General features: G+C 39.1%; 1 protein-coding gene across 1 annotated transcript in view; it reads left to right on the top strand.

Moving 5' to 3' along the window:
* The window catches only part of INTS4 (integrator complex subunit 4), a 117692-nt gene that overhangs the window by 14222 nt on the left and 90559 nt on the right, over window positions 1–12911 (top strand). The window contains exon 3 of the mRNA XM_040489461.1: window positions 8326–8443. Within this exon, the coding sequence (XP_040345395.1) occupies window positions 8326–8443 (118 nt within the window). The remainder of the gene's footprint in view (window positions 1–8325; window positions 8444–12911) is intronic.

Genomic DNA, 12911 nt, shown 5'->3' with positions numbered 1-12911 from the left:
TTTCTTTCTTTCTTTCTTTCTTTCTTTCTTTCTTTCTTTCTTTCTTTTGAGAGAGAGTGAGGGTGCAAAAGGGGGAGGGGCAGAGGGAGAGAGGGAGAAAGGGAATCCTGAGCAGAGCCTGGTGTGGGCCTCAATCCTCATGAACTGTCAGATCATGACCTGAGCTGAAATCAAGAGTTGGACACTTAACTGAGCCACTCAGATGTCTCAGATATCTCATTTTATTGTATTATCTTCTGAATTTTTATTCTTTTGTCTCCTTGTGCTTCGTTCTGGGCATACCATTTATTCACTAGTTCTCTCTTCACCTTGTCTAGTTTCCTGTTAACCTGTCCATTTGTTCTTAATTTCATCTGTTGCTTGTGTCAATTTTATAATTTCCTCTTTTTTTCTTAAATTTATTTAATTTACATCCAAGTTAGTTAGCATATGGTGCAACAGTGATTTCAGGAGTAGATTCCTTAATGTCCCTTATCCATTTAGCCCATCCCCCCTCCCACAACCCTTCCAGCAACCCTCTGTTTGTTCTCTAGATTTAAGAGTCTCTTATGTTTTGTCTCCCTCCCTGTTTTTACATTATTTTACTTCCCTTCTCTTACATTCATCTTTTTGTTTCTTAAATTCCTCATATGAGTGGTCATATGATATTTGTCTTTCTCTGAATGACTAATTTCACTTAGCCTAATACCCTCCAGTTCCAGCCATGTAGTTGGAAATGGCAAGATTTCATTCTTTTTGGTTGCCAAGCAATACTCGATTGTATATATATACCACATCTTCTTTATCCATTCATCCATCGATGGACATTTGGGCTCTTTCCATACTTTTTGGCTATTGTTGATAGTGTTGCTATAAACATTGGGGTGCATGTGCCCCTTCAAAACAGCACAACTGTATTCCTTGGATAAATACCTAGTAGTGCAATTGCAGGATTATAGGATTGTTCTATTTTTAACTTTTTGAGGAACCTCCATACTGTTTTCCAGAGTGGCCCCACCAGTTTGCATTTCCCACCAGCAGTGCGAGAGAGATCCTCTTTCTCCACATCCTCGCCAACATCTGTCGTTGTCCAAGTTGTTGATGTTAGCCATTCTGACAGGTGTGAGGTGGTATCTCATTGTAGTTTTGATTTGTATTTCCCTGATGATGAGTGATGTTGAGCATTTTTTCATGTGTCTGTTGGCCATCTGGATTTCTTCTTTGGAAAAGTGTCAGTTCATGTCTTTTGCCCATTTCTTCACTGGATTCTTTGTTTTTTGGGTGTTGACTTTGATAAGTGCTTTATAGATTTTGGATACTAACCCTTTATCTGATATGTCATTTGTGAATATCTTCTCCTATTCTGTCGGTTGCCTTTTAGTTTTGCTGATTGTTTCCTTCACTGTGCAGGAACTTTTTATTTTGAGGAGGTCCCAGTAGTTCATTTTTGGTTTTGTTTCCCTTGCCTCTGGAGATGTGTTGAGTAAGAAGTTGCTGCAGTCAAGGTCAGAGCGGTTTTTGCCTGCTTTCTCCTCAAGGATTTTGATGGCTTCCTGTCTTACATTTAGGTCTTTCATCCATTTTGAGTTTATTTCTGTGTATGGTGTAAGAAAGTGGTCCAGGTTCATTTTTCTGCATGTTGCTGTTCAGTTTTCCCAGCACCTTTTGCTGAAAAGACTGTCTTTATTCCATTGAATATTCTTTTCTGCTTTGTTAAAGATTGTTGGCCATATGTTTTGGGGTCCATTTCTGGGTTTTCTATTCTGTTCCATTGATCTGAGCGTCTGTTTTTGTGCCAGTACCATACTGTCTTGATGATTACAGCTTTGTAATAGGTCTTGAAGTCCGGGAGTGTGATGGCCTCCAGTTTCGGTTTTCTTTTTCTAGATTGCTTTGGCTATTCAGCGTCTTTTCTGGTTCTGTACAAATTTTAGGATTGTTTGTTCTAGCTCTGTGAAGAATGCTGGTGTTATTTTGATAGGTAATGTATAATTTCCTTTCTTTTTAAAATTCTAGTTCTCTGGTGAAATACTCAATTTTGTCCTTATAATGTTTTTATCAAAATAAAATTATGTTTTTAACAAAATAAGCAGAATTTTTTTTCAAATTTTTATTTAAATTCTAGTTAGTTAACATACAGTGCAATATTGGTTTCAGGAATAGAATTCAGTGGTTCATCATTTACATACAACACCCAGCACTCATCTTAACAAGTGCCCTCCTTAATATCCATCACCCACCTGGCTTATCCCCCACCGACCTTCCTCCATCAACTCTTAGTTTGTTTTCTGTCATTAAGAGTCTCTTATAGTTTGTTTCTCATTCTTTTTTTCCCCCTCCCGTATGTTCATCTGTTTTATTTCTTAAATTTCACATACGAGTAAAATCATATGGTATTTGTTTTTCTCTGACTTATTTCAATCAGCGTAATACACCGTAGCTCCATCCATATTGTTGCAAATGGCAAGATTTCATTCTTTCTGATGGCTGAGAAATATTCCATTGTGTATATATACCACATCTTCTTTATGCATTTATCAGTCAGTGGACATTTGGGCTCTTTCCGCAGTTTGGCTGTTGTTGATAATGCTGCTGTAAACATGAGTGTATGTACCCCTTCGAATCTGTATTTTTGTATCCTTTGGGCAAATACCTAGTAGTGCAGTTGCTGGATCATAGGGTAGTTCTATTTTTAACTTTTTGAGGAACCTCCATACTGTTTTCCAGAGTGGCCGTGCCAGTTTGCATTCCCACCAACAGTGCAAAAGGGTTCCCATTTCTCTGCATCCTCGCCAACATCTGTTGTTGCCTGAGTTGTTGATGTTAGCCATTCTGACAGGTGTGAGGTGGTATCTCATTGTGGTTTTGATTTGTATTTCCCTGATGATGAGTGATTTTGAGCATCTTTTCATGTGTCTGTTAGCCATCTGGATATCTTTGGAAAAATGTCTGTTTGTGTCTTCTGCTTATTTCTTAACTGGCTTATTTGTTTTTTTGGGTGTTGAGTTTGATAGGTTCCTTATAGATTTTAGATACTAACCCTTTATCAGGTATGTCATCTTTTTCCATTCCATAAACCACCTTTTAGTTTTGTTGATAGTTCTCGTAAGCAGAATTATTTTATTTATGTAGTTAGCTTTGAGAGAGATAGAGGGACGGAGGGAGGCAGGGGCAGAAGGAGAGGGAGACAAAGAATCCCAAGCAGGCTTCATGCCCTGATGTGGGACTCAATCTCATAACCTGTGCTGAAATGAAGAGTCAGACTCTCAACCTACTGAGCCACTCAGGAGCCCCCGAGCAGAATTATTTTAAAATCTGTGGCTGATAACTCCAGTAAATGGATCCCTGTGGCTATGTCTTATCATTTCTCTTCATGTTATCTGATCTGCTAGCATGCTTTATTTCTTATTAGGCAGTGTATTTCCAAAATTGTTTGTAAAAATAATTTAAGACTTAGGATGACTTATTTTAATTAAAATTTTTTATTTTAGGGAGAGTGAGGGAGAGGGGCAGAGGGAGAGAGAGAGAGAGAGAATCCCACTGGAGCCTCATGTGTGGCTTGATCCCACGACCCTGGGATCATGACTTGAGCTGAAATCAAGAATCGGACACTCAACCAGCTAAGCCACTGGGGTCCCAGGATGACTTATTTTAATCCAGAGAGTATTTGTTTCTATCTAGAAATCCAAGAAAACTTTTTCCTTTCAGGAATGAAAATGATTCAAAGCTGAGCTGCAGTCCCTCCCAAAGTCTTTGTGTTTATTTCACTCTTACTTATGCTGTTGTAGCCTTTTGGGGTCCTAATCCAAAGTGATAGGGTTTATTAGGCTGCCCCTTTTCACCCTCCTACCCTTAGCCTTACGCTCTGGCCATTGCACCCCGGCCTCACCTGGCTGTCGGAAGCACTGATTACTTTGCCGCTCGTTTCTCCATTCCCTCATTTCCCTGGTTGGCAGAAGCCTGAAGAAAAAGCAGCGCCACACTCCAGGTGAACCTGCCTGGGTTCCTTTCCTGCATGATTCTTCTTTAATTTTTCATGTATCTTTTAGTTTTCTAATACTTTCAAATACACACGTGTATACATACCCACACTTACATATGTATACGAGCATACATATATATGTATGTGCACACACACTTTTTTTTTGACATCCATAGTACTTTATAGTTTTCCTCAGCAGAAAGATTGGTCTGAATTCTCTAACCTTGCCCTTAACAGAAGTGGGAATGTTGCTAATGTCTTTGGCTGGACTTGTAATATACCCTTAATTTGGCTAGACTTGTAATATACCCTTAATTTGGCTGGACTTGTAATATACCCTTAATTTGTCCCTCTGTCTGGTTTTGCCCCTTCCAATCCAAGGAATTGAGGCTGGATTGATATTTCAAATATTCAGATCTGTTAATGTCATTCTCCTGTTTATAGTTCATCGAAGGATTTTTCTTGCTCTTTGGACACAGATTATCCACTTCTTTATTCAACAGTGAACAGATGGTAGGCACTATCAGAGATACTTGCCGTAATTCTCAAAAAAGATGTGGTACCTGTTTGTCTCTTTAGCCTAATCTCATGTCTGTGTACATTTTAGCCACATTGCCCTTTTTTTTTTCCCCAGTTCTGGAAGTTGCGGTATTCTTTCATGACTCAGAGCATTGGTTCATTCTTTTCCCACTGCCTCAAAATAGATCAGGATCTCTTTGACCATAATATGTAGAGTTATTTTAAAGTGGTGTCTGATATGTCATATGCTTTCAGAGAACTCTGTCTTTTTACTTTGCCACTTTGTAATTATTAAGTGGACATTACTTGATAAATGTCTACCTTGCCCATTAAACTTTTCCACAAGGGCAGTTTATCCCCATGGACTCGTATGGGGTGGCTTCTAGTGTGCAGGGAATCCGTGGTGAGCAGAGAGTGGATGAATTATTTACTGAGTGAATTAAGGAGAACACTTGGCTCTTCCTTTTCTTGTATTCTTCCTTTTATTTTTATCAGAATGTACACAGGGCTTTCTTCGCATTCTTCTAGTCACTTAAGTGGCTCACAGGCCAGTTGAGGGAAGACGTGGTCACAAGTACAGCACACTGTAGTGAAGGGCATGATAACGGGTTGCACCAAGGTCCTGGGGTTGTCCAAGAGGAAGGGCATCCATGTCCAGTTCAGGGATCAGAGATAACTTCCTGGAGTAAATACACCTCCAGGGCAGGAGTGAGTGGGTATGGGAGAAAGGGAAAGCATATGAGGTAGAAGAACAATCTAAGTGGAAGTACAGAAGCTTGAAGTGGCATGGGATCACTGGTAGGGAAGTGTGGGAGCTGCCATAGTGGCCAGTCGTGGGGGGGGGCCTTCGTGGCAGGCTAAGCAGCTCAGACTTCTTTTTTGTAGAAGACTGCGAGCTTTTGAAGGGTTGCATATATTTATATAGATTTAAAAATTTACACTCTTTTTAAAAATTACATTGGCAATATTTATTGTAACAAATTCAAGCACTGTAGAAGTGTATAAAAGAATGAGATTTCCCTCTGTAAATCAGTTAATAAATGAAATGTACTCTCCAGAGATTACTCGGGAGAGAATCACTGCTAACTTTCGTATGCATTTTTCTAGAGTTTTGTATAAGGCATTTTATAATTTCCCATATTCTGGGTTTGTAACTTTCTTTTGCCTGGAATGCTGCTTCCCTAAATTTTCCTATGGCTCTGTCTGACTCAGTTAAGTGTCCTCTCAAAAGTTGTATCCTCAGAATGGACTTTCATCACCATCCTGTTTGTAATATCCTCCCCACTTTACTCTTTAGCCTATTGCACACTTTATTTTTCTTCAGAATGTTTACCACATGAAATGATACATTTTCTTTTGCCAGTCTTACCCATTTGAATATAAGATCTGTGAGAGTAGGAATTGCTTCTGCTTTATTCAGCATTGTGTCCCCAGTAGCTAGAATGATGCTTGGCACAAAACAGGCACTCATTGTATGTATGTTGAATAAATAAATTAATTAGCATTTTAGATAGAATACAGTGCTTTGGTGTGATTTTTCCAAGAAGTTAAATTTTGTTTGGTAACTCCACAAATACACACAAAGAGAGAGAAAATAATATGAGCCTTAAAGACATTTTCATACAGCTTCAATAATTGTCAATATTTGCCATTCTTGTTTTGATGCATTTACCCCAACTTTTTTTTTTTTTTTTTAATGTTTATTTTTGAGAGAGAGAGACAGACAGAGTGCAAGCAGGGGAGGAGTAGAGAGAGAGGGAGACACAGAATCCAAAGCAGGCTCCAGGCTCCAAGCTGTGAGCGCAGAGCCTGATGGCGGGGCTCGAACTCACAAACCGTGAGATCATGACCTGAGCCGAAGTCGGATGCTTAACTGACTGAGCCACCCAGGCTCCCCTACCCCAACTTTTTTGAGGTAGGGCAAATTCCAAGCAGCATATCATTTCACCTGTAAATACTTAATTATCTATGTTTAACATATAAGGACTTCTTTTAGAACTTAAAAAAATCACACTTAGTAATCCTTAATAGCAACATATACCTAGTTCATGTTGTTTTCACTGATTGTTTTAAGACTTTGTACAGTTGGTTTGTTTGAAGCAAAATTCACACATTGCATTGGGGCCTCTGGGTGGCTCAGTCTGTTGAGTGTCCGATTCTTGATTTCAGCTCAGGTCATGATCCTCCAGGGGTGTGGGATCAAGCCTGCGTTGGGCTCTGTGCTGAGCATGGAGCCTGCTTAAGATTCATTCTCATTCTCTCTCTGTCTCTTCCTCTCTTCCTCTTTCCCCCCTCCCTCCCCCCCATGCCCTCTCACCATCTCTCTCTCTTAAAATAAAAGTTTTTAATTTAAAAAAAATCCAAAAAATTAAAATCTGTAGTATTTTCATCCTCTACCCTTTTTCATTACCAATGCCATTTTTTGTTTAAAAACCAGGGTATGCACCCTGTGGAATTTCCCATATTCTAGACTTAGTGCATCCTTAACTTTCATGTGTTTTTATTTGCTCTTTATGGTACCCCTGTGAATACCATATTCATAGTGGTTCAGTTCAGGTTTTGTTACTCTCCACATGAAGGATTGATGGTTAGGGAGAGGAAGGGAGAAGGGCACTAATACCTGACTGCCTCCTATGTAGCATTCCTGTGCTAGTCATTTTCCCCTCAGTGCCCTCTGAGGTTGTTGTTAGCCATATTTCACAGGCAAGTCTTAGAGAGGTTAGTTAGCCTGTTCAAGTCACAGAGCTTATGTCAAGACATAGTCCAGGCTTCAGACTTAGGTCTGGCTAATTTCAAAGCCCTTTCTCTTCCCCATGGTTAAGTTCCCAAGAAAATGACTTTCCCAAGGTTGTATCCATGGTAAGTGGCATGCCAGCATTCTAGATCCTCTGACTCCATATCTGTTGCTTCTTCTCCCACTTCAGGCCTCCTTGTGCTTTGTCACTTCCTCAGAATGTAGATGGGAGGTGGGGAGTTGGTCATATCTAGAAGGCGCTGCATCTTTTGAGCATACGTTTAAGTGATTTTGTCTTTGGTGTAGAAATATACGCTGATCTAATTTTACCGTTGGTGAGGTACTTTTTTTTTTCCCATTTCCCGTTTATATATGTGTGTGTGTGTGTGTGTGTATGTATATATATATATATATATATATATATATATATATATATATATGTAGTGCCACATACTGTGCTATGTAATGAACAAAAGGACATGTTCCTTTTTGACTTTGGGGGAAATCCTTCACTGTAGAAATCCTGGTGCAGATTAGAGACCACCTCCCAGTGTCATGGCTAAAAGGGCCAGACTAGTCATTTCTTAGGCTCCCTTGCACCTGGGGCCCACGCACAAGCCCTAGACCCAGACAATTAGATTGACCTGCCTCAGACTTCTGATCAGGATCTGGTGGTTCAAAAGAGCAGGTAGGGTGAGAGATTCTGATGGTAGCAGCAGTGGCTGCAGCACCCAGTTTTCAGGGCCTCTGAGAGCAGTGGTACTGGCAACAGTGTGCGAGCCCAGTGCTGGTGGTGGTGGTGCACGTGGCCGCACTCATGTCTGATGTAGCTGCACAGTGGAGGAGGGACGCTTTTAGTCCTAACAGCATGTTTCTGGTGGGAAGGTAATGATACCAGGAAGTCATAAAAAATCCCCGCTCACTTTGCAGTATTTAGATGTAACATTACTGATTTGAGAAAAGCTCTCTCACCTGAAGATTATAAAGTTAATTTTTCAGAAATAAAATCTTTAGAATACTGGGATCATTGAATCTCTCTTGAGATACTAGTTTGTTCCTGTTTGTTGGTTAGCTAGAGTATCAAGGTTAACAACAGCTTCTTTTGTTCCAGGAGAATGATCCATCTGTGAGATTGAAAATTGCATCATTGTTGGGTTTATTATCAAAGACTGCAGGATTTTCACCAGACTGCATTATGGATGATGCCATTAACATCCTGCAGAATGAAAGTAAGTTGCCATTTAAAACCTATATAATCAGAGCAGAAATCTTCAGTTCTGTTTGTGTAGAATTTAGAATGAGTTGTTATTGAAAAGGAATTTGGGCTCCTTGGTGGCTCAGTCAGTCAGTTGAGCATCCTGATTCTCAGTTTCAGCTTGGATCATGATCTCACAGTTTGTGGGCTCAAGCCCTGTGTTGGGCTCTGTCACAGAGCCTGCTTGGGATCCTCTCTCTTCCTCTCTTTCTACCTCTCCCCTGCTCTATCTCTCTCAAAAATAAACTAAAAAAAAAAAAAAAAAAGTTAAAAAAATAAAAGGAATTTGAGGATAATTCAATAAAACATATATGTATATATTTACATATATAGAGATAAAATACAGTTTTGTCTCTTAATAGCTATCATTTATTGACTTTTACCAAGTGCCACAATACTTAAGGTAGGTTACATATGATGGAAGATAGATGTTATTGTCCCTATATTTTAGGTAGGGAAACTGAAGCTCAGAGAAGTTCACTGACTTGTTCAAGGTTACATTGTATGTGATAGACTGATGTTTTATATGTGTGTGATGTTCTGTTGACTGTTTGCACTAATTGAAACCATGAGAGGTGCTGTCCTGGTTGTGTGGTCTCTCATAATTTAGTTCCTAGAAAAGTGACATCTAGGTCTCACATGTTATTGCTTCATGTTTGCTTCTCGTGGATGCCCACTAAACATTATTGTCAGCATTTAGGTGAAATGGAAAAATATTCCACCTTAAAAATTTTTTTTGATTATCTAGTTTTATTTGTGCACAAGATTCTGTTAATAGAGTTACTGCCTTACTTGCCTTAATATTTTAAAATTAAATAAAAAGGAACCCTTTGTTGTTTTCTGAAAATGTTAGTTTTGTTTGAATTGATTGTAGTTTTAAAGAATAGCGTTATTTGAGTTTTAGGTATATATATTTAAATAAATATGATTTTAAATATTGGGTAGCATTTAGTTTATAAATGTGATAGGTTATGAGAATAATAAAAGGCCAATGAATTCAGACACCATCCAGATTCATTTATTGTACAATGTTTAATGATAACAAATGTCTTACATATGTGGCCCATTGGCTGAAGTTGAGAATGTTTAAAATTATGTTAGCAACAACTTCATACTGGGGTGCCTGGGTGGCTCAGTCGGTTAAGTGCCGTCTTCAGCTCAGGTCATGATCTAATGGTTCGTGAGTTCATGGTTCTTGTTGGGCTCTGTGCTGACAGCTCAGAGCCTGGAGCCTGCTTTGGATCCTGTGTCCCTGTACCGCACCCCCCCCCCCCCACCCTGCCCCAGCTCTCGCTCTTTCTCTCAAAAAATAAACATTAAAAAAAAAAACAACAAAACTTCATTACTAAAATTTTACTTGTATTGAATTTTGACCCAAGACTTTTAATTCACAGAAAACAAAGAATATACCTTAAAAAAATTGTTTTTTTCCAGATGGGAGTATATGTTAACAAAATGCTAATATAATGACAATAAAGTAAAAATTTTAAAAATACTGCTACTTGTGTAAAACGTTTTATGTATTACATTTTATTTGAGTACATTTTATATGATTGTACTTACAGTGAACATACTATTTTGTGTTTTATTATACTCAACATTACATACAATTTTTCCATGTTTCTGTATCACCTTCATAATATTTAAGGTGTTGATAATACATTAAATACCAACAGGTACAGTAGCATGTTTCTAATTTTTTGCTCTTGTAGATAGTGGTGAAAAAAAAATCCATTTTTTTAAAAGCACCAAAACAATTACATTGCCTCAGTACAAAAGTATTCTTTTTTTTCCATGGAAAGTTCTTACAGAATAGAGTTATATACCTCTAAGAATTTCACACTTTAAGATTGGGGATTTCGTAGAGCCATATACTTTTTGAGCTATAAATGGTCTTATAGAGATCTTGTTTCATTCCTTCACTTTGCAGATGATAGAAACTGAAGTCCCAGAGAGATGAAGTGAGTTCGTTTAGCTAAGCGTTGCAGAACCGAGAACTTAAGTGCAGTGCTCTTTCTTGTAGACCATGGTTTAACTGAAACACTTTACCTCTAAAATAGAAACATTATAAGAGAGGGTTAATTTGGATGCAAACCTCATTCTGTCTTTAGAAAGAGACTCAAGGGCGCCTGCATAGCTCAGTTGGTTAAGCGTCCAGTTTTGGCTCAGGTCATGGTCTCACGGTTTGTGGGTTTGAGCCCCACATCAGGTTCTGGGCTGACACCTGAGAGCCTGGAGCCTGCTTCAGGTTCTGTCTCCCTCTCCCTTGCCCCTCCCCTGCTCACGCTCTCTCAAAAATAAACAAACATTAAAAAAAAAGACAAATTATGTGGTATACGTGGAAATAGTTGTTTTACTTTTTGTGAAATATTCTAATGTTTCTTATTTAATTGTCTCTGAGAGATGTGATCTACGGCTCCTCCTGCTTTCCAGTTCCTGGCCTACCTAGATTGATGGTAGAAGATAGAATGGAAGGGACCATAAAGATCATCTGGTTCAAGCCTTTTATTTCATTGCTGAGGAACATGAACTCCAGGGAGATAAAGTGACTGCTAAAGTCATCCTGTGCTTGTGGCTTAGAATAAGGCACAGACTAGAATTAAGTAAGAGTCTTTATCAGTCTAGTGTGCACTTTTAAATCCAAGAGTGTGGGCCACCCTCTGGACCAGAAGCCTTTCATTTCAATCCGTCTCCTGTATGAGCTCTGCAACTCCTTGGCAAGCACTGGACTAGGCACTTTGTGGGTATTAGGTATCTCTGCTTCTCTAGTACATACCACACCAGCAATAAAAACACAAAGCTTGCTGTAGAGGAGGTATAATCAGAATAGTGTGGGAGCAGAAGAGAGGGTGAGGTGAGTGCTGACTGGTGGGATCTAGAAAGGCTTAGTGAAGAGGCATGTTTGGAAAGGCAGGAATGGGGAAGAGTAGTACCAAGAGGAAAGAACATGATGTTAAAAGGTAGAGAAATGGGAAAACGTGAGATATTTGCAGACCTAAATTGTATCATGAGAGAGAAGCAGGGAGTGAGGGGCTTTAGGATGAAAAACTGGTAAAATGTTTAGAAGCCAAAGGGTAGGTAGTCTTGAATGCTGAAGATTTAGAATGTCACTTTCATAGGCACTGGGAACCATGTATATAATGTTTTTTTTTGGGCAAGTGCATGAGATAATCAAGTCTAGTTTTAGGAAGATAATTTGGTGGCTCTGAGGAATTTGGTTTGATGAACTAGATTGTTTAGGGCAGAGATGTTGAAGATTTAATTATCATCCATGTGGAGATGTTCATCCAACCTGCAGTTGTAATGTAGGTCTGGAACTCAAGAGAGACTAGGGTTTAAGATTTAGATTAGATTTATGATTTATCAGAAGCAAGAGTTAAGCTTAAAAAGGCTTAGGTAACTTTTTATGGATGTTATATAGACTCATTTTGTACAAATAAAGGGTGGTGGGGTAGTATTGGAGATTTCTTCACATCTATCTTTTCTAAGTACCTTCTTTTCTTTTTGTGGCCTCTTTAATATTGGAGACTTCTTGATGATCTTTGGTTTTGCATGTACATTTAAGACCAGGCACTGAAAAACTGATTGGTAGTTCTGTGTGAAGGGACAGGACTTGTCAATTGGTAGCCTCTGTTCTAGGATGACCCTCTTTGGAGTCCTCTTTGGAGGACTTTTATTTATTATTATTTTTTTAAGTTTTATATATTTCGGGGGGTGGGGAGAGGGAGAGAGAGAACCAGCAGGGGAGAGGAAGAGAGAGAGGGAGAGAGAGAGAATCCCAGGCAGGCTCCACAGTGTTTGCACCAAGCATGATGCAGGGCTTGAACTCATGAACCGTGAGATCATGACCTGAGCTGAAACCAAGAGTTGGATGCTTAAACAACTGAACCACCCAGGCACCGCTGGAGGGCTTTAAAATATTACTGTCTTTTGTGTTTCTCTGTGGGGCCCATTCGTTTTTCCATTTTGGAGTTCATGTATCTCTTGCTAGGAAGACAGAGAAATGCCTGGCTGCCATGATTTTGGAGCCAAGGCTGCTGAAGGGGGCTAGGGAGGGGGAGAGGAGTGTCTTATTTATCAGTATGTTACTATCTCTTAATCTCCTCTTCTTCACTGTGTCTTCTCCCCAGTCCTCATTTGCTATCCTTCCTCGTCTAATTTTTGTATGGAATAAACTTCCCATTTAGGATAAGGAGGAAGGCAGAGGTCCAACTGCTTCTTAAAGAGACCTCAGATAAATCCCTGCCTTATTCCCATTTTTGTTTGCTTTTTTGTGGTTATTGCTTTAAATCTCCCAATTCCTAAATCTTTTTAGGGTGTTGTGGCTAGAATTTACTTCCTTTATAGTGATATCCTCCTCAGTAGTGTTTTCTTGTTTTCTTTTCCTTTCTTTCTTTCTTTCTTTCTTTCTTTCTTTCTTTCTTTCTTTCTTTCTTTCTTTC

Source organism: Herpailurus yagouaroundi, unplaced genomic scaffold (assembly GCF_014898765.1).
Source record: "Herpailurus yagouaroundi ecotype Mexico unplaced genomic scaffold, PumYag 180, whole genome shotgun sequence".
In the NCBI taxonomy this organism is placed as follows: Eukaryota; Metazoa; Chordata; class Mammalia; order Carnivora; family Felidae; genus Herpailurus; species Herpailurus yagouaroundi.
Note: the sequence above shows the minus strand (reverse complement) of the source record. Positions and strands in the feature narration are given on the sequence as shown.